Genomic DNA, 22,670 nt, shown 5'->3' on the forward strand with positions numbered 1-22,670 from the left:
CAATCTTTCCATTCTTGAGGGGCCCATGCTTTCAAAAATCGCCTAGCTCTTGTCTGATAGATAAGAAAACCTACTCACTTCCAAATCTCAGCAGATTTGCTTTGAACAGCGAGCTCTTTAAGGTACGGGGATGTGCCACACAATCCTTTGCTTCATAAGGAGCTCTCACAGTTTGATCTCTGGCCCTGTCCTTTTGAACAATTTCTCTGGGTCTGGACCTCAGGTCAAAAGAAAAACTGGCTTTCCACAGAGGGTGAGGGTACCTTGTTGACATGGCTCTTCTACCTGGCTGTAAGTTCGAGGTGTTTTTTCTTTTTATTTCCTTCCATGTGACACAAGGAACAGAGAAGTCATTTAAGCCATATGAATTATTGCAGGCTCAAAGAGCACATTGCCAGCCTTAAAAACAAGTCTCTGTTTCCTTTGGCTAATTTGCAAATCCAGTAATATTTTCAGATAAGAAGGTAAACAGAGGATAGAGGAGATTAAGTAGAGGCCTATCTTAGGCTAGTATCTTTATAGAGAGACCAGGAGAAAAAATATTACTGAAGTCTTTCCTTTTCAGGGAAAAGAATAGTAGCCAAGCCCATAATAGCCTCAAAACCTGGAAGATGATTGTATAGTCCATTCTCATGCTGCTATGAAGAAATACCCAAGACTGAGTAATTTATAAAGAAAAGAGGTTTAATTGTCTCACAGTTCTGCATGGCTGGGAGTCCTCAGGAAACTTACAATCAGGCAGAAAGCACATCTTTGCAGAACGACAGGAGAGAGAATGAGAGCCAAGCAAAGGGGAAGGCTCTTTATAAAACCATCAGATCTCATGAGAACTCACTCACTATGACGATAACAGCATTAACCACCCTGCCATGACCTAATTACCTCCCACCAGGTCCTTCCCATGACACGTGGAGATTATGGGAACTACAATTCAAGATGAGATTTGGGTGGGGACAGAGTCAAACCATATCAGTGATAGAGGGAGGTACTTCTCTCTGCTCCTTCAAAAAAAATGGGAACACAGTGAATAGGGTGCCAGACATATTTGCACAAGACCTCAGCCTCAAGGCTTAGAGACAAGGAACAGTGTCAAAAAAGAAATTGGAATAGTCTATAGTCAGAGCTCTAGGATGAAATGAGCTGCCTGAGAAGGGAGCAAGTCCTCATTTAAAAAAAAAAAATCCGTTATATTTCAGTAAGTTCTTATTTGCAAGGATACTGAGGAACTGTCTCAAGATGTTAGAACCAGATCAACGGTTTTAACCTACGGCTTGGATTTGGGAAGGTGGGGGGATGAATTATCAGAAACTGAAGGTGAAAGTTTGCATAGATTGAATGAGGATTCACATCTTCTTTAATATTCTCAAAGAAGTGTGTGATCCTAAGAAAGATAGTGAATCAATAGTATAAACGATCCTTAAGGTTGCTTCCGCCACCGAATCCCAAGACCTGGAATCATTTATGTCTTTGAATTCAGGCTGAGGCAAGTAGATATTTTATAGGCTTAATTTAAAAACGTACCCAACTAGAAAGTAGGCTCCATGAAGAAAAGGATTTTTATGTTCCCTTTGTTGCTCCATAACTGGTCTCTAGAACAGTGATTGACACATACTAGGTACTTGGAAAACATTTGTTGTTGAGTGGATGAATTGACCCTCCCTGAAGCCTGCATTTATTTCACTTAGTGTGACCCACAGACAAATTATACCTCATCTGACTGGCAGTGGAGGTGGCTGGACCTTAGCAAGCACTCATCTTTGGACTTTATCCGCACCAAGTCAAGGAGTGTCCCACATAATGCTACTGACAACCGCTTCTGCAATCGAATGTCAGTGCCTGATTATTTCACCTAATGGAGCAACTCTGAAATGTCACCCTACCCCCCCCAGCAAAACAACCCTTCCCAGTCCAGAAAGAAAGGTGTTAACTGTGGCCCTGGACACTGGATTTACAAAAGGCATCCGCTGTTCCTGACTTCCAACCTTCCCGCGTTGTTGATATTGAAACCTAATTGTGTTGATGTTGGTCTCCAAGGTAAACAAAGCTTTACAGGGGAAATGTTTGGACCTAGAGATTCCTGTTTGCTCCAAGTATGGACTAATGGCCAGAATAATGAGCATTTTCATTCATTTCCTTTTAAAGTGCTCCTGCAAATGTAGCTAAGTGGACAGCTCAAAACAGTTCCTACTGGCCAATTATCAAAAACAGTTTCTGGAATATGATCAATACTTCCCACCCCTGTGGAATTTTCACTTAGAGAAAATCCCAAGAATTGTACCTTTATGAAGGCCCCAAGATCCTGAGGGTAGAGCAAGAAAAGAGGGGAAGTAGAAGAAAGGAAAAGAAAGAGGAAAAAGAGTGATGGACATCAATTGCTGACGTGAGTGCTTATTACATGCCTGGGACAAAGTTAAGTTTTTCAAATATATGACCTCATTAAATCCTTTCAACAGCCCTAAATGAAAATTTTTCTTTTCCCCATTTTGCAAATAAGAAAACTAAGGCCCAGGGACAGTTCAAGGTCGCACAGTTGAAGTATGACCGTGCCGGGCCTTGATGCGAAAGCCTGTGCTCTTATACACTAGGTTGCACTGCCTCTCAAATCTTGTTCCTCTCTCTCCTCACCATATGTAGTTTTCCCCATAGTGTGAGGATGGTTTCTGAATTCAACTGTGAGTCTTCTGGCCTGGAGAGAAGAGATAATGCATATATAAAACAAGTAACCAATGGTGGTAGCAGATGGCAAAGGCTGGAGAAGGTAGTAGAGGTTGGTGGGTAGACCAATGAACTTGGACCTTCTCTGGAGGGCAATGGCGGCCAAAGCAGGGTTGGAAGCAGGGGAAGGGCATGACCAGGACTGTGTGTTAGAAACAACATGCTGACAGTGGTATGCAGCCCACATGGCATCCTGAACAAGACAGACACCACTGGGCTGAGGAAGTCGTCTAGCCCATAAGTGGCACTTGTGGAAGGACTGAGCCTGGCAAACCTCAGCCTCGTAACCTAGTCTGGGAAGCCGGCCTCTGTTGGGTTTGGCAAGGAGACATGTATGAGCTCAGCAGGAGGGAATGCAGAGTGTCATTGGTTTAGAGAGGAAAACGATCTGCTGAACCAAGACCACAGCTGGGTCATCCTACAAAAGGGCTTGGCAGTGTATCCAGGGCTGCCTTTGTTTTCAGACACATGTGGTATCACATCCACACTGGAGGCAGCCTCAACCCTGGCACACAGGGGCTTACAGCTCTGAAAACAATCCCTAGGAATCTTGTTCCTCCAGGTGTGGTCCAGAGACCAACAGCATGAGCATCACCCGGGAGCTCATCAGAAATGCAGAATCTCAGGCTCCACCCAGACCTACTGAATCAGAACCTGCATTTTAACAAGTTCCCCAGGTAATTATTTTAAATTTGAGAATCACTATCCCGACATAGTGAATCAGAATCTCTGGAGCTACATTTCTCAAATCTGCATAATTTCTAAGTTCATCAGATGAATCAGACACATACTAAAGTTTGGTCACCAGGGCATTAAACCTTTGAAATGTCCTAAGAATGTCAATATTGCAGCATCTAAACTATGTTCCTCATAGGCCTCCCATACCCAGGAGTGTCACAAAAATTCCCTGTGAGCAGGCATGGGCAATATCATGACTTGACCTGCGATGTATCAAGTTCTGAAAAAGGAATTGTGACTGTTTATACACAGAGCAGGTGGTCAGCTAAGGAGCATAATAGAACGTGTTCTAAAGAAATTCCACAACCCGCCACCCACTGAGCATTTCTCTCCGTATCTGGAGGAGTTTCTAGCCTAAAACCCCAACACTGGCTTAAACTGTGCTTCTTTTAAAAACTTACAATTTTTTTTTTCTTGGATAAAAACACACACACACACACACTTACACTCAGATTAAGTTTTTGACGACTTTTCAGAGCCCGCTTTTCCTAGTGGGAATTTATTAGCAAGTATTTTCAGTCTACCTCCAAAGAAAATCTTGGATGTTCCACCTCTCTACACATCCACTGCCACATCTTGTCTCATCTGCATGCCTGCAAGAACCTCCCAGCTGATCTCTCCGCCTCTACTCTTGCCTTCTCTGGTCTCTACTCCACAAAGAGCTTCAAGGGCCCATCAGAAGACATAAATCAGACTATATTATACCCCAGCCTGAGGCTAAAATCTGCCTTTATCAGTGTCCTTCAGCTGCTATAACAAATAATTACCACAAATATGATGGCTTAAAACAACAGAAACATTTTGTCTCCTGTTTCTGAAGGCTGGAAGTCTGAAATCCATGTCACTGGACTAAAATAAACGTGTCAGCACGGCTGTGCTCCTGGCTCTAGGGGAGAATCCATTCTTTGCTACTTCCAGCTTCTAGAAGTTGCCAGCACTCCTTGGCTTGTGGCTGTATCACTCCAATCTCTGTCCCATGTTCACATTGCGTTGTCCTCTTCTGTCTGTTTTGACTTTCCCTCACCTCCCTTTCATAGGAACACGTGTGATTACATTCAGAGCCCACCTGGATAATCTTCCCATCTCAAGATCCTTAACATAATCACATCTGCAAAATCTGGTTTGTAATATCAGATAACATTTACACGTCTCAGAGATTAGGATCTGGATACCTTTTGGAGACCATTATTTAGCCTGCCACATTGTCTTTCCATTACACTTAATAAAATCCAAAGTCTTTACTGTGACCCATAGTTCCTACTGATATGGCCCTGGCCCACCACTCAGACCCCATCTTCTTCCACTTTTCTCCTCTCCCAGCCCACCCTGCCGGTCTACTTTCAGGTCTTCAAGTATGTTCCTACCCCACAGCCTTTGTTTTTGCAGTTCCTTTTGCTTGGAATGTAATCTTGGCCTAATGTGCTGAGTGAATGAATAGCTTATTCCCACGAGATCAGAAAAGACAATGGCAAAACTAGGAGCAGCATGGCTGGAGACTAACTTTGCCCACTTTTCAATTTGACCTAGAGAGTCTTCTGGTTAAAGACGTTTTTACCCCCTCTTTTTTCAATTACCAAATATCCCAAAATATCCACAGTTCTTAGTTACCTGTGGGCTCTCTAGAAGGGAATCACTTTAGACAACTGTACCCATTTGAACTGGGTACTGATGGAAATCATGTCACATGGAGGAATCTCCAGGTTCCTTGTTCTTGTAAAAACAAGGCAGTCTGAGAAAATCCAATAGATTGACATTCCAATCTATTTTGACTTCCAGCAAGAATTTTGATGAGGCTGCTTCTTCTAGTGCTTGATGAATGTTCGTTGTTGACTCTGGGCAATTTTACAAAAGCCACTGCTTCATCCTGCCCCAGAGACAGAAGGCCTGCCAGTGGCTAAGTGGCCTTTACTTACCTCCTGACTCTGAGAGCAAAGCTATCATTAAATGGAATTTCTAATAGGTTATTATGATGAAAACGTAAATATAAGGAGGTGTTTTTGCCCCATAAAGATTCTAACTTCTATACAGTTACACAAATTAATATCAGTCACTATAATATAGATAGTGGGTTATCTAGAGTGACCAATTCAACTCATTCTGGTTTGCCTGGGACTTTTTCTGTTCGCATTGTAAATCTTGCATCCCAGAGAAACCCCTTAGTCCCAGATAAACCAGGAAAGCTCGTTGCCCTAGTAGTAGCTACCTGACCCTACCACTTGGTCAACCCAGGGCAAAGGGTATATAAGTGGAGACCCACATAGCATAGGTCTAAATATATGAGTTGTAAATCAAGCAAACACACTGTTGAATAAAGATATGTTCTCTCCTACCATGACAAAGGTTTTTGAAACAATTTGGCAGTTAAGGTTTGAATTCCAAGTTCTTGCCCTTCTCTCTGGATCCTGGTCTGTCTCCACCTACTCTTCCCACTCCTAGCTGTGTTCCACACTTCCAGGGGTCTTGCTCACATATATGCCTAAACTCCATCTATAACCCATACACAGCCAGCTCTTGGTTATTGCTTGGGCCTAGGGGTAAATTGTTATGAGGTTCATCTTGGAAGCAAATAAACCCAGAAAAGCGGCCCACTCTGCTCCAGAAGTGTGATTAAGACCCTTCAAAGACCCTTAGTGGGGACTAAGGTACTTAAAATCCAGTCTAGAAGAAGTGGGTAGCCTAGAGGAGGGCCAGAGTGTGGTCCTCAGGACTGGAGCCACTCTTGCCTGGGCATGAGGGTGATGCTGGTAGTCACAACTCACTAGAGGCCCCTTGTAATTGGAAACCATGAAATAATTTCCAGTTTCCAAATAAACCACCAGGTCCTTCTAGGCAGAGGTTAGAGTTGTTCAATCTAGAGAAATAAAGTTGCACAAAATCTTACAGATGCCCTCAAACTATTCCTAGAAATAACTAAGGCCCTCACTAGAAGAAACAATTATAGTACAGTAGAGAAAAAAAATCATGTAGTACATTATAGTACAGCAGAAAAACAATTGCTTAGAAAATGACTCTCATGCCTGGAGATTTATAAGAAAAGTATCTGCCACAGAGGAAACCAGAAGCTTGACAAATTCCTCTTTCCAAGCTCATGTTAATGTTAGAATTTCTGTTTTCCTTCATGGGATTTACTTTGATGGATGATGCAGAGGGCAGTGGAAGTATCGGTAGGTTCAAAGGACCGCATGCTCAAAATGACTTGTCTGCTCTTACAACCTAATCATACAAGTGTGGTGCATGCCAGGAACTTTATGTTAAGTAAATAACGGTACAGATGATAAGAGGTGGTGTAAAAAAATCATGAAAGTAGAAAGTGATGATGTCATAGTGCCAGATAAGCTGGGTTTAGATAATGCCTCTGCAAGTTACTACTGGTGGGGCTTAGGTGAGTTACTTTCCTTATGTGAGCCTTGGTTGGTTTCTAAACAAAATAGGGATCCAAACAGTACCTACCACATAAAACTAATATGAAGATTGATTAAGATACAGCATGTAGGCCAGGTGCGGTGGCTCACGCCTGTAATCCCAGCACTTTAGGAGGCCGAGGCAGGTGAATCACGAGATCAGGAGATGGAGACCATCCTGGCTAACATGGTGAAACCCCGTTTCTACTAAAAATACAAAAAACTAGCCAGGTGTGGTGGCAGGCGCCTATAGTCCCAGCTACTTGGGAGGCTGAGGCAGGAGAATGGCGTGAACCTGGGAGGCGGAGCTTCCAGTGAACCAAGACTGCACCTCTGCACTTCAACCTGGGCAACAGAGTGAGACTCCATCTCAAAAAAAAAAAAAAAATAGATACAGCATGTAAGTAACTCAACCCAGTGCCTATAACCTGATAAGTGTTCCAAAATACTGCTTACCTATAGTAATAGAAGTGGTTGTGGTGGTAGTTGTAGTATGACACAAGTACAGTAGTACTAATTGTTTTCAGGAACAGGCAATAATTGTAGTAATATGAGGTGCAAGCAGATTACCTGGTAATACGGTTTGGCTGTGTCCCCATCCAAATCTCATCTTAATTATAGCTCCCATAATTCCCACATGTTTTGGGAGGACCTGGTGGGAAGTAATTGAATCGTAGGGGTGGGTCTTACCCATGCTGTTCTCTTGATAGTGAATAAGTCTCATGAGATCTGATGGTTTTATCAAGGGGAGTTCCCCTGCACATGCTCTCTTGCCTGCTGCCATGTAAGAGATAACTTTGTTTCTCCTTTGCCTTCCACCATGACTGTGAGGCCTCCCCAGCCATGTGGAACCGTAAGTCAATTAAACCTCTTTCCTTTATAAATTACCCAGTCTCAGGCATGTCTTTATTAGCAGCATGAGAATGGACTAATACAGTTGGATTCTGAGGCTCACTGTTCTTGAGTCTGGATGAGAAGGAGCCAACTTTAGTGATAACTGAGATATTGGGTAAAAGAATCCTTTGGGGGAAGAAGATGATATATGGATGAAGCCTGAAAAAACTGTAAAATGACCAAATGGAACTGGCAGGGAAACATGAATCATTCACACCTTCATGAGAATATGCGGCACTGTATCAGCAATGCCTTGAGCATAGAGCCATCCCAAACCATGTGGGGGACACCAAGAGAAGCTTCTGAGAAAGCTCCCCAGCATACTCACAGTTATGAAGACTCCACCTGAGTCACTGCAGCAAGTCAGTGACATCTTAGATGATAGAAGATGGGTCACTTACTGGCAAGCCTGAATCAACACCCCCTTTAGCAACTGTCCCCATCACTGGCCAAACTTAGGTACTACACGATCTGTAGATGAATCACTTCTAAATTAAGCATGAAGATTTCCAAGTTAGTTCAAAACGATCTAACATCTAGACAGAACGTACATATCGGAGGACAGGAACATAAGGAGTGAGAAAAAATAGAAGGCTATGTTCTTTGAGAAAGCAATTTATTTTCTTTTGAAAGGCAGGACCTATTTTTGTAAAAAATGACTGACTCACTTTATTTTTTGGATCATTGAAAAGGAAAGAGAGTGTGTGTAATGGATTGCTTTACAACCAAATAAAGATGTCACGTGGACATTAAGCTTTCTAATTTGGTTTATATTATTCCAGCTACAATCAAAATGCACACTTGAATCTAAGATTGATTCATTTCTGGGTTAGATTCTCTAACGTTCTTTCTACTGTTACAAGTAACTTCCTGAAAACCTTTCTCATGCTTTCTGGGACTCAGGAGCATAGTTCACCCTAACATGCCCTCTGACCTGGTCCCCCCAATTCTTCCTCTTGTTCCCAAGGGCTGTGAGCCTCACTGCAGGGTTATTGGCTCTTTGGGAGTAAACTAGGAATTTCCTGCGTTCTCAAAGTCTTTTGTCACAGCTTTTCCAGTTCCTAGGCTTGTGTTGGGGGACAAGCACTCATGGTTATTACCAGGAGCTCAGAGAGACCATAGTTCAACTCCCAGCTCTGCTACCTGGCTCTGAATGACCACAGACAAGTTGCTTAATCACTTAGAGCTTCAGCTTCCTCATCTGTGAAATGGGAGTACTCAGAGGCCCTAACTCTACGATTATCGGGAGGATTAAGTGTGACTATCTTTGTAAAGGGCTTGGCTCAGTGTCTACCCACATGGCAAAAGCTCCACAAATGTTAGCTCTTACTCTTTCTAATGGAGGAGTGTTTGGAGTTATTTATTTAGATGTCCTAGAAGTTAAGCCACTGGAATCTGATACTTTTGGTAATAGAGAACTGTAAGTGCCAGCCAAACTCAACTTTTCTTGCCTCAAGGCCCATTCTTTTCCTGTCATAATGCTCCCATTCATTACCTTTTGTTGTAATTGTTTGTTTAACATCTGTCTTCCCCAGGAGAGTGAATCCTGTGTGTGTCTTTTTACATTGCCGCATGCCCAGCAGAGCTCTTGATACAGAAAGAGATGTGCAATCGTTATTTGTTAAATGCCTGAAAGACTGCTCCACAGATTGAATAACTGAGTGATTCAATGAAAAAAAGAACAAACTCAAAGATTGAAGTTGGGCATTTATATTCAACTGGAGTACATAAAAGTACTTTGCTAGCATGACAAGAGGTAGGACTACAGAACTGTAGATTTTACCTAGGAAATAGTAAGGTCTTTAGAGGAACACATAATAACCATTTCTGAATATATTGAAGAGTTTAATTCTGTTTTTGCTACCCATCAGTGATGGGATAGGGAGTAATACCCTACGGCAAAGCACTCACTTCACATTCACATAGCCCTCAAATTGTACATCCCTCCCACCCTCCATCATAATCCAGGATCTGTTTGACAGTTCTGACTTCAGTATGACTATCCATGTCAGATGACGTCATTGCTAAACCATGTGTCTTGTGTTGTGAGAAAAGCTGGGAGAATCAACAGGAAGGCCCAAAACTTTTAAAGCCTAATTTCTGATAAGTAAGAATCTTTCCTGAAATCTCCTACCCATTCTTTTCTTCTGGGTGAGCTCATCCAGTCTTTCCAGAAAGACTGATCAGCAGCAAGGCATTGCTGGACTTTGTCAGGGGGATTTGGTGTCTTCATACCTTGTTCATCAGCCACGAACACACTCATCTTTCAGAAGCTTTGGAATTCTGCCCATGGCTGTCTGGAAATTCTGCTGCATTCCCAAGGGGCCTCTTGGGATGTGCATGTTTAGTCACAGAATATCCAAACTATGTTTTTAAATTATTACCTGCCTTGTGGGAACAAACTAAAATGGCCATTGAACAACATGCTGACTATCCTATTTTGCTCCTAAAAATCTGTGATTGTGATAAGTGGAACACTTACTTAGTGTCATTTTTTGTCACTAGGGAAGACTGGACTCCCAAATGTAGCCTGAGCAAAATCTTAAATGTCACTGGGAAGAGTTTCTCAGAGAACCAAACATGATAGCTACCTACCTGGCAATTAGAAAATAATTATACAGCTACCAAGTACCAAACACCTTCTCCATGCCAGGCACTAGCTGCACGCTGTTCGTTTAATCTGTGTGCCAGGACTATGAGGTTGGTAGTATTGCCTCCATTTTATAATAGGTGGATTGAGGATCATGGTAAGTAGCCAACCAGGGATTTGAACCAAATTTGTCTGACTCCAAAGCAGGAACTTCTACTCCCTTACAGGTCATACTAGCCCACTGAGATGGGGGGCGGAGGGCTACTGCCCACAAAGTGGAATATAATAGTGGAATCAAACTTAAGCAGAGTACCATAGTGCCTAAAACACAGAGGGGAGAGGAGGAGAAGACCTCTCATGCACATGATCCTAGCTTTCTAATAGATTAACTGTCATCATGTGGGAAAGGGAGAGCCTTTCGAATAGATTCCAGAGGCTGGAAAAGCACAGAAGGGTGACAGCCGCAGGAAAGCAGATGTCAGCCCAAGGTAAAGAAGAACCTTCTGACAGTGAGAGCTGTCCAAAAGTACTTGGAACTGGCTGGTAAAAAAAAAAAAAAAAAAAAAAAAAAAGGAAAAAAAAAGAGCTGCTTGCCATGGAAAGCATCCAAGAAGAGGGAAGCACACCCTGTTGGGATGCTACAAAGTTGGGGGATACAATATCTTTGAGGTTCTGTCCAGCTCCCAGCCCCTCTGTTTGCTTTGGGAAGATGTTTACTAATCCCCCTTGCCTGCACGCAGATACTCCCTATTGCAGACATACATGTAAAAGAATCTTTGCAGAATCAGTCTGACAAGACAGTTTCATCTCCCTGGTGATGAAGAAAGCACTGTGGGGAACTGTTATTATGAATCCAATTCATGACAAACAAAGAAGAACTAGGTGAACATTAAAAAGGAAGGGAATCTTGGGAGAACTATGGGTGTGACTCTGTGCCAGGCAATGGGTGGGTGCTCTATGCACATCATCTCACTTCAGCTAGGTGCCTCCCTCTTGATGGCGGGCTCATCATTTCCATTTTACAGCCACAACAACCTGGAAGAGAAGTCCATTTGCCTATGGCCACATAGCTAACAAGTGATGGAGCTAGGGTTCAAACTCAGATATGCCTGACTTGGAAACCCTCACTCTTTCCTCAAAAGTATGCTGCTCAACCCAGTGAGGGGAAGGTGAGACAGGGCACTGAGAGGACAGTAGGTAGGACAGGCAAACTTTGATGGGCAGCAAATGAATAATGAGGCTTCAGCACGGAGTGAGACATAAAGGACTAGGACACTAGGTCAGAGGGACATGCTCAGGCAGATAATTTCGTCATTGAGGAAGGGTGAGAAACTGGGAGGAAATGGATCAGGGCAGACATCCCTTCCTTCACAGTTGAGTCTAATTTTGGCCTCAAGCCCAAGCTACAGAAATTATTTCCAATCACAAATGATGCAGGTTCATAGACAGGAGTTCAGACACAGGTAACATTCAGAAGCATCTTCACCTTTTTTTTTCTAGAAAATGACATGATTTCAACATCCCATGGGGCAAAGTTGCCAGGTAACATTATGTTTTCCAGAAGGCATTGGAAAATTAAAATGCCAACATGGCAAACAGAATGGAAAATGTGATAATGGGAAAAATGCTAAGGCTTTAATTATACTGATTTTTACCTCCTCTCTGTCTCTTAAGTTCACCTGGAGAACACAGGTGCTATAAGACTTCCCTCCTCCACTCACTAATTAGAGATTCCCTGATGGGAACATTCCCAATTTTCCCTATTTACTGGTGGGTAGAAGGTTATTCTAAACTGGAATGTTATTCTAAATAGGCCACATAATTAGGTTATTGAGGGTCACCTACAATTAGCCCACACGTGTTAAGTGATGGGTAGGGAGGAGAGGAAGTGGTTTTTATCTCTATCCCAGGTCCTGTAGCACAGCACAGCTTGGCACATGGTAGTTACCCAAGAAGTGGTCAATGGTATTTTAGCTGTGGTTTTGTACTGTTTCTCAGTGTTAACTTTGAAGTCTGACCCATGGGGGTTCAATTTCAGGCTCTGCAACCAGCTATGTGACCTTGCGAAAACTACTTAACATCCCCAGGGCTCAGTTTGCTCTTCTGCAAAATGGAGATAAGATCGCCTGACTCAGGAGAGTGTCAGGAGGATTCAGTGAAATTTTATGTGGCTAGAGCCTGGCAACGTCATGTTGGTGGTAGCTCAGAAACAGCACCTGGTACCAATTATCCTGAGCATGTCCCTCGAAGCTGATAGTTCCCTCTCTGACAGGCTACTATAAATCCACAACCCAGCCCCCTGCAAGCTAGTTCACCCCTGCCACTACTCTCCCTTTCTCTCAAGAATCAAAATGATTCTTAGACTAAGAACTTGGAACTGCTGTATTGCTCCTTAATCCTATTCAACACACTTTCTCAGTGAGTCATAGCAACACCTGATCCCCTGAGGGACACGTAGATAATGACAAGGACTTTGTTATATCCCACTGCAAACTCTACCTTTGGGTCAGCAAATTACAGAGATTCAGCTCAGTAAGAGGGTCCGGCTCAGCAAATTGCTCTAGGTTCCCCACTATCTCACACTCACACCTAATCCCCAAAGAATCAAGAGGAGATTAATGCAACTGGTCCCCCTGGTCCAGGAATCCAGGCCATCAGGGCTCAAACCATACTTTTGCAGACAGCTCCAAATCTACTCCTCACAGCAAGCCCTACTTTTTAGGGGCAATTTTTATTGATAATTATTTTAATGACAATATTTTTCTTGCATCTCCAACTTACAAGTCATTTTTATGTATAGGTATTCCTGAGCGTAAGAAGTCTGATGGCTCAGGATTAGATTAGCTGAGGGAAAAGCACAAAACAGAAAGTGAAGGAAACCACTCATGAGAAGTGTTTGCCCACCTGTCGCCTCGTGGCCCAGTGAGAGGCCCTGGTGCTATTTTCCATGACCCCGTGAAAATATTGATAGTGTTGACTGTTGGCATCGCTCGTGTTCTTTGTGTTTCTTTAATAAGGCCGTTCCCATACTTGAAGAGGCCACTTTTTTAAAGATGAGGAGACCCTGGCACAAGGGACTCAGTGCCTAAAGTCACTGTCAGTGGCTGAGGAAGAACTCAGCAGTCAGTTTCCTTATGACTCAAGAGCAGCCAACAGACCAATCTAGAAGGCTGCTAATTTTTTGTCTTGTCTTCCCAACACCTCTAATTGGTTTTCCTATTGTAATTCATTTCCAAGTCTTCAATTCAATTATTTTAATTAATCCACATACTAATAGACAAAGATAATATAAAAGAAACATACCGGGCAGTCTATATCTGAGCAAGCCACCTAAGGCTGCCCTAGGATCATCTCTCAAACTCACTGTTGTGTCTGCGTGGGTTAGTGTTCTGGCTGGAAACACTCAAAGGGGTAGCTGGAGGGAGTTTAATGAAGGGGTTATTTATAAAGGAGAAAGTGTGACTCAAGGACTCCCCACTGGTTCCCATAACAGTGGGAAGCAGGGACCACCCCTAGGCCTGAAGAGGCCAAGGGAGAGAGCAGTCACCAGACCAATGGGAGCTGTGGTTTTAGGTAGGGAGGATGCCAACCCCACCAAAACCCTGCCTAGCCCAACAGGGAGGCAGTGGGAGAACAAATACACCTACCCCTGATCTCCTACCTCAGACTGGCTGAATCCAATGGAAGACAGCAAAGGAGTTCATGGATGGAGTCCAAGGGTCAACTTCCTGGGCACAGAGCTGGAGGAAGAGGGAAGAGAGTGAATCTGAGGGGCACATGGAAAATATCCAGAATAGTTCCCAAAGGCTGGGGGTCCAGTCTCTCCATCCTTGTCCAGGCTATGTCCTCACCCTGAAACCAGGGGTGTTCTGAGCAATCCCAGGGTAAGTTTGGATTCCAACTAGCGACGAGGCCTGGAACAGCTTACTTAACCCAGCGGAGCTTCAGTCTCTCATCTGCAAGTAGGAATAACACGCTTGCCCCTGGAGTTTTAAGGATTAAACTTATAAAGCACTAATGCCACATTGGAAATAAAAGGCATGTGTTCACTTCCTTCCAGCTACCCAGAATGGGGGCCTCTCCAATTCTGCTGCCCAAAACAAAAATGATAGAGACTTGACCACATCCACACACACCCTCAGAAGATGGATAGGCTGGATGTGTCATTAAATAGTACACTAGTTAAATTAAATGTGTAATATGATTAAATCATCCAGGACCATAGCTAGAGTCATCTCCTAGATGCTAGAATAAGATAAAATGCTGCTTTAAAAACGAGATACTCAGCTTATGGCACTTAGTGCCCCAGGAAAGTATAAGAATCAAGAATCAATTAAATGAAACCTTCATTTAAAAATAGGTACCAAGGTTTTTTACTCCAAGATAATTAAATCTTTAAAACAGAACCAGGAAAGATGGGGATGATAGTGTATTGGTTTTCTATGCTATGTAACAATACCACTAACTTCACAGAGACTCCAAAGTACCTTGTTCAAATCACCCAGCTTGCCCCTGTGATGGAGCTAAACATGCAGATTTTCTGGGACTTAGGCATGTGTACCTTTCACCCTCATCAATCTGTCAAAGAAGGGAATGGCCCCACTGCACCATCAGGTGGGATGTGCGACTGATGTGCAGAGCAAGTTTATCACTTTCCCCCAGTAAATTATGACAAATTTGAATTGCCAGATGATGGTCAGTCACATTTTTAGCAGAACCAGGATCAAAATGCAGGGCTCCAGAGTCCTGATCTATTGTTATTTTGTAACAGGCACATTTTCCTTGTGTTTCCACTTCCCTTGTCAAAGACTGCAAGGCAAGACATTGTCTGGGTCCAACAATCATGTTCTGTTTTTATCCAGATGTTTTAGCTGTATAGGCAAAAACTTTTCTGGTTCTAAGAGGTCATCCAAAAATCCGGAAAAAATTAGACAGTTATTCTAAAGTGAAGGTTACCATGAAAATGACAGGAAAGAAACCAAAAACCTTAAGTTGTGAATAATTCACATATATATGGTACAAATGATGGTCCAAGTTGATACGAATTAATGTAGAAGGTTCTTGTATATTTATATTAGTTAATTCAGATATACTGTGTTCCATGGACCATTTCTGTCTACCGACGCTTAAGTGTTAGTTGTTTTCAATGAATACAATATGTAAAAAAACAATATCCAAATAGGATTTGGTTATAATTTAATTTAACTAGTATACTATTTAATGATACAAACAGAACATACTATTCATGTTTTCACATTCAAATAACTTGGGCCCTGCTTGCTACATTGTAATAGTAAAAACATCATTATGAGCCATGATTATTGGGAATTTATGAAGATGTTGGCATGAAACCAAAAGATCTGGGTTCAAGGTCTTTCTAGTTCTGCCCCTTTCTAGCCTTGTGACTCTGAGAAAATCACATGTGCCTCCCAGTGCAGTGTTTAGAACACATGGTAGACCATACTGCACCAATTAATTACCAGTTTTTAATTGCTCAGTTTCTCCACCTGAGAGTGAGACATTGTGAGTTACTGGCTAGCTTTCCATTAATACCTTTTGGTGTCCTTGCTGTGAGTAACACAGTAAATCAGATACTGTCATTCCCCTGCTTAAGACTCGCTATAACTGCTCTGCTCAATATGGTAGCCACCAGCCAGATGTGGTTGATGGTAGCTAGATGGAAGCCACCAGCCAGATGTGGTTATTGAGTATTTATGACGTGGCTAAACTGAAGAGAGATATGCTGTAAGGGTAAAACACACACCAGATTTCAAAGACAAAGCACCAAAAAAAGTGTAAACCGTCTCAATAATTTTTATATTAATCACAGGTAGGAATGACAACATTTTAGTTATATTGAGTTTAATAAAATATATAATAACTATTTCACCTGTTTCTTTTAGATTTTTTTAATATGACTATTAGAAATTGTCAAATTACATACATGGCTTGCATTGTGTTCCAGTCCAGAAGAGAAGGTAAACTGCTTAGCATGCTTTATAGGGCCTACATGAGCCAGCTCCTACATGCCTCACCTGAGGCTCCTCATACTATTCTCCCTGTCCCACCACACTGACCTCATGATCCCTCAGACACACCACACTTGCACTCACCTCAGGGTCTCTGCACTCATGACCCCATCCTCCTGGAATGTTCTCTCTATGGGGACTCTACTCACAGCTGACTCATTCTCCTTCATCGGGGCTTAGTTCACACACCACCTGTTCAGCCAGGCCATCCTGGACCCCCGATCTAAAATGACTGTATCCAATTTATTTCCTCCTAGGCACTCACTGCCATCCTTAATTACCTTATCTAAATATCTATCCACTTGTTTAATGCCTGTTCCCCCCTACACACATTAGAATAGAAGCTATATGAGGGGAGGGACATTTCCTGTCTTATTCACTGTTGCATCCTCAGCTCATGGCCTAACCCATAGTATTTCCCAATTCAATCTTTGTGTGTTTGTTTAATTAATTCATTCATGAATGGTAAAAAGAATACAAAACTCAGAGTCAAAAATCCCAGTGAGGACAAGACCAGTGAAAATGAGGACAACAGCAACAGCATCTTAATCCAAGTGCTTCCTGTTTTGCTTATAATTGACCATCTGCAATCATTATGGAAGCAGTGCAGTATAGGTGAAAGGGTGCAATCTGAAGTTAAAAACTCTGAATTTAAATTTCAGCTCTGACACTTGCCAGCTGTATGGCCTTTGATACAGCCCTGGGACTGTTTGGGATTTCTGTTTTCTCTGAGACTGGTTATCTTGGAGTTCAAGTAAGATTAGGGCTCTGTCAACCAGAGAGCCCCAGAAATCATTATTAGACCAAGATGCTCTCCAAGGAGAAGGATTCTTTTATTTACCTTGATGTCTCCAGCACCTATCAGAGGGCTTGGCTTATGGCACGTACCCCAAAACTCCTTGATAAATGAATGAATGCTTCTAATAAGCCCCAGTGTCAAAAAGCAATGACCCTTGGAGAAATCAGATCTCTACTCTTTCAACTTGGAAAAGATATCCAATTTTCTTCCAAGAGAGGTGAAGAGGACCTCAGAGCTGGAGTGAGGCTCAGGTGAAATAACTATATTTCCCTCATTCTCCTGAAAAATCCCAAGTCGTAATAGTCTGTCCAGGTGTCTGGCTAAGTCTCTGAATATAGGTCCCCTGGAACAAGTGGGTCAAGTGTAAGGTTTAAAGTGTCAAAGTCAGAATCCTCAACTGGGGAGACAGCAACTTCTAGCAGAGAGCAGGGATCCCCCCTCTGCCTACAGCAGGTCTTTTTCCAGAAAGCAGGGAAAGAGCCACCCCAAGCAGCAGCTTCTGACACTCGCATTCTGAGAAATTCTGAGAAACAGCTGCAATATCTGCCTCCTTAATTGTACCTGGAGCCAAGGGTAAAAATAAGGAGGGGGAGAGACTCTTGTGGTTGGAGCTATTAATAAATAGTGTTAAAGTTAATAAATTAGTATTATTTCATGGAACAATATTTTTTCAAGATGGGGCAAGGAGGGTGGCTGGGAAGGGAGTGGGAAATGACTTCACTGGGCAGGCTTTTGCCTGGTTTGAAAGGGATAAAGCTTGCCTTTGTTATATTCCTGGCTTCTATTCCCATAGCTCTAAACTATAAAGGCTTCTGACATGACATCCTGATTTAGCACTATTGTTCCCAGGATTTGCTACTGAAAGGACTATTCATGTGGAAACCTCCTCTCCCAAGCCAGGCTTCTGTTGACCACTGTTTATTTACATACTGGTTTAACATGCAGCCCACCTTGGAAGTTTGGACAAATCAGGCCAGGTGTGCCATTGCGCCATCTCTCCCTGTTCTTACCTTGTCTGCTTACTGCATGGAGGTAGAGAGTAGAAGAAGGTTACCAGAGGTTGGGAAGTGGTGGGCTGGGGTGTCAGGGAATTAAGAGAGGTTGGTTAATGGGAACAAACATAGTTTGATAGTAAGAAAAAGTCTAGTATTCAATAGCACAGTAGGGTGACTATAGTTAACAACAATGAATTGTATACTTCAAAATAGCTGAAAGAGGCTGGGTGCAGTGGCTCACTCCTGTAATTCCAGCACTCTGGGATGCTGAGATAGGAGGATCACTTGAGGTCAGAAGTTCAAGACCAGCCTGGCCAACATAGTGAAACTCTGTCTCTACTAAAAATACAAAAATGAGCCAGGTGTGGTGGCTCATGCCTGTAGTCCCAGCTTCTTGGGAAGCCAAGGTGGGAGAATCCCTTGAACCTGGGAGGTGGAGGTTACAGTGAGCCAAGATCGCGCTGCTGCACTCCAGCCTGGGCAATAGCGCAAGACTCTGTCTCAAAAAAAAAAAAAAAAAAAAAAAAAAAAAAAAAAAAAAAAAAGCTCAAAGTGATTTGACATGTCCCTAATACGAGGAAATAATAAATGTTCAAGGTGATGGAAATCCTAAACACCCTGATTTGATCATTACACATTGTAAGCATGTATCAAAATATCACATGTACGATCATTACATATCAATTAAAAAATATATAAAAGCCAGAACCCAACCTCTATTCATTTGCCAAATGTGTACTGAGCCTATATCACATGCTAGGTACTTGCAGATACAGCTGGGAGCAAACAAGGCAAAAATCAATTATAGCAGAAATCTGTGAAAGAAGAAAGAGGTCAACCCTCATCTTGGAAAAGAAAAGCCACAAATAGAAAGCCCTTTCCAGGAATGTGTAATAAAAAGTCACAATTCAGGATCCCTGGCCGAGATTTGGGATGACTGGAGACGATGATAAGAACTAAATTGGAGGAGGCTTTCAAGAGGAAAAAGCCTCCAGCAAGAGACAGCCCCCAGAATGGGAACTGCAGCCTCCCACTCTCAGCAAATCCCTCCGGAACGGTGTACTTCGGAACCACTCTTCAGTCTCTGTGCAACCGAGTTTTATTTTAGCCCACAGGAGCCCTGGTTTCTAGCAGGGGGCACTGCAAAGAGGCGTTCCAGGCCGAAACCCTCACAACAGAGACAGCAGTATTCTCTCTAGGATAAAAAGAACTTGTGTTTAATCCTCTGTCAGGGCAGGGGGGAAATGCCTCTGGAATCCAAGTCTGTGGAACCGGCTCAGCAGAGAGATGTGGCTTTATGGGCAAACAACATGACATAGAGAGAGGAACCTGGCCAATTCTGTCTTATAAGAGTAGTTATGTTATGTGTTGCAAGGACTCCACATTCCATGGATTTGTGAACTCAGATGGAATCTTGTTTGTCCAGGCCTGCATGACCCCATTTATCTAAAAATTACTAACTTACCAGTTTATAGTTAACAATCCTGTGCCCCCCCAAGCCCCACCCCCATGAGCTCTCTCTCTCTCTCTTACTCTCAGTCTCTCAGGTTAAAGCCTTGCTCAAGAGCTCAGCTGCGGACCAGTAATTCTCTCTGATTATTTCCTCATCTATCGTCTTAGAGTCATAATAATAATAATACCTGAGATAATATAAGCATACAACAAGACAATATGTCCTTAGGAGCATCTCTAAGATCAGGACAGTGATTTCTTGCTCATGGAATAGGGAGGATTTATGTTAAAGCAAGTTATGTGAAAGCAGTTTAATACTTTACAAATGTTACGTTAAAAAAATCATAAATCGCTGGAATCTTTTCTCCTCTCTGGATATTGGAGAACTCGCCCAGGTTTGGGAAAAGTTAGCCAGCTCCTGCAAAACACCTCCTCCCTCGGCCCTCCCCGCGCCCCCTACGACCAGGCAGAAAGGGTGGGAAGGGGAGCACAGATCAACATTTATTTCTGGATCCCGCTCACTAAAAATACCTCGGCCCTCCTGTTTGATCACTCTCCCTTTTGACCTGAATGGATCGCTGGAGCCGCGCCGTCCGCCCCACCCTCGGCCCATTGCCCTTTAAAGGAAAAGGGCGTGGGGACGGATTCCTGCCGCTCGAGGGATAGAAGCGAACCCGGCAGTCATGGGCCGCGGCCATGCTGACGTCAGGGCAGCCAGCGCTACGCTCCGCTAGCCGCCACAGTGCAGAGACTTCCCGGAGGGAGGGGGACAGCCTCGCGCTGGGATTGGCTGGCCTCGCGCGAGCGCCGGCGCGGAGTGGCTGGCGAGGTTTTAGAGGGAGTCCCGCTCTCCAATTAAAGCGGCCCAGCTGCGCCTAGCTGGGCATAGAGCTCCCTCCGGGCCCGCGAACTTGGCCATTCAGCCGCCGCTGTCCCCGCTGCGCGCCCTCGCGCCTCTGCCTGAGAAGCCAGGCGCTGTTCCTCCACCCCAGAAGAGGATGGCAAAGGTGGCTAAGGACCTCAACCCAGGAGTTAAAAAGGTGAGCGGAAAGCTGTCTGTTTTTACCCAGACTCATTCTTTTTCTTGTTTCCCCTTCCCATCTGTTCGCGGAAACTTCCCAAAAGGTAATGAGAAGGAAACTCTTTAAATTCCAAAACTGCATGGAAAACAAATAGTTGGGAATACATGTTTGAGCTAACAGGCACACACATCCCAAACCCATTGTTGTGTAAAATATTTGCAAAGGGTCTTATGTCTTTGGTGATGCTAGTTAAAATTTAATATTATATATATATATAAAATCTTATGATCTGTAAAGGAAAACCCCTAGCTTCCTCACTCCCTGTCCTCAGGTGGCTGAAGTAAGGGTTGAGGGCATGTAATATTTACTCATAGTCTCCCTTTTGCTATTATCCCAGTGTTTTGTGTGTTTTCCCCAGTACACACACACACACACACACACATACACACACGCACAGTTTCTTTAGTTGGTGATGTTGGCAGTGGCAGCAGTTCCAGCATAAGGGAACTGATTTCTGTCCCCAGGGTCTGCACGTTTCCCTTTCAAGAAGGGCTGGCCGGGAGCCCAGAAGGTCACGGGTAAACTCCTTCACAGGAGCCTGCGGCTGTGCCTATAGCTCCAATATCATTTGTTGCTTACCTGAATGCAGCTGGGAGAGGGCACAGGCTGGAGACTTAGACAACATGTGAATGGGAAGGGAACAGAGAGACAACCTAGGCTTTACAGATGAGGAAACTGAGGCCTGGAGTCACAGAGAGTTGGTTCTAGCAGGCAGCTGACTGTAAGGAAAGCCCTAGGTATCCAGACTCAGTTCCTGCCACTTTTTAACTGCACAGTATTCACCAAGTCACTTTTCTGAGCCTCAGTTTCCTTGTCTCTGATGTGGGGATGATAGACCTAACCTCCCTCAGGGCAGTGGTAGCAGGGATATTGACATTGTGAGTTAATTTCCCAAAGCAGTAGTTGTTAAACTCTGATTTCACAGGATTTAGTCTTGCAGGGCCAAGTCTTCCTTAAACATCTGCCATTAACCTGCAGGATAGAATGAGAGGGGGAAGAAAAAAGACTGTGAGAATCAAACTAAAGACACAAACAGCCACTTAGAGGCACAGCATTCACCATTGAATTTATAGCTGTGATCTTTTATAGACTATTTGCCCAGACCCTATCACAGAGTCCAGTGGATCCTTCTAAATGGGTGTACCAAGTCACATTGAATCTGGGCATTTCTCTGGAATGTATCATGCCTCATTGCATTTGCCAAGCTATTTGCAGAATCAAGTCATTTCCCTTTCTACAGAAATTACCATAATACTTTAGACTCTTAGAAGATACCTACTAATCTCTACCTAGTAGTGAGTTATGCATGCAATGCTCTTATTTCTGTATACATTTTTCTGGACTCCTTGAGGGCGAACCTGTCTTGTTCATCCCTGTTCGGACATAGCACACCATGCCACACAGCAGGACTCAAAAACGTATGAGTGAGCCACGAGAATATCTGTCCAGCTAAGACCACACTGTTTGCATAGGCTTCATTTTATGCATTCTTTTTTAACTTGTAGCATTGATATTTGTGTGTCTGAACTGCCTCCCCAAGTTCAGACACAGAATAGTTCCGGGCTAAAGGTGGCAGAGTTCCATTGTCCTCTGGAAAGTGAAATGATTCTGAGTATTTTTAATATAAGCTGGTTTATGGTTACTGTATGAGGTGAGATGAGGTGTATGGAGACTCCCCCTCCTCACTGCAGTCCTGGGTTGCCACTTGGAGGAAGCCTTGTTTTTATTTTCCTTTGCATAGGGGAGTGTGATTATCCTGATTAGAGGTGGAACATGTTCTCCTTCTTGTCACCCCCTAGTGCCAACTTCCTTGGCCTGCAAAGGGTTTGTTTTCCATTTAGATCCAATTACAGGCTTAGAGAAAGAATGTGGTGGGTAGAGATGAAAGGGCAGATATTTTTTACCTCTTGGTACTGCGACAATCAGGAGGAAGATCACCATTTTGTAGGTTAACCAATGCCTTCAACTCAAAATG

The 22,670-nt window shown here is 43.3% G+C and overlaps 1 protein-coding gene across 1 annotated transcript in view; it reads left to right on the plus strand.

Moving 5' to 3' along the window:
* Window positions 1-20,380: 20,380 nt before the first annotated feature.
* The window catches only part of LMCD1 (LIM and cysteine rich domains 1), a 64,765-nt gene continuing 62,475 nt past the window's right edge, over window positions 20,381-22,670 (plus strand). The window contains exon 1 of the mRNA XM_010369910.2: window positions 20,381-20,653. Within this exon, the coding sequence (XP_010368212.1) occupies window positions 20,612-20,653 (42 nt within the window). The 5' untranslated portion in view covers window positions 20,381-20,611. The remainder of the gene's footprint in view (window positions 20,654-22,670) is intronic.

This window comes from Rhinopithecus roxellana, chromosome 1, assembly GCF_007565055.1.
Source record: "Rhinopithecus roxellana isolate Shanxi Qingling chromosome 1, ASM756505v1, whole genome shotgun sequence".
Classification (NCBI taxonomy): domain Eukaryota; kingdom Metazoa; phylum Chordata; class Mammalia; order Primates; family Cercopithecidae; genus Rhinopithecus; species Rhinopithecus roxellana.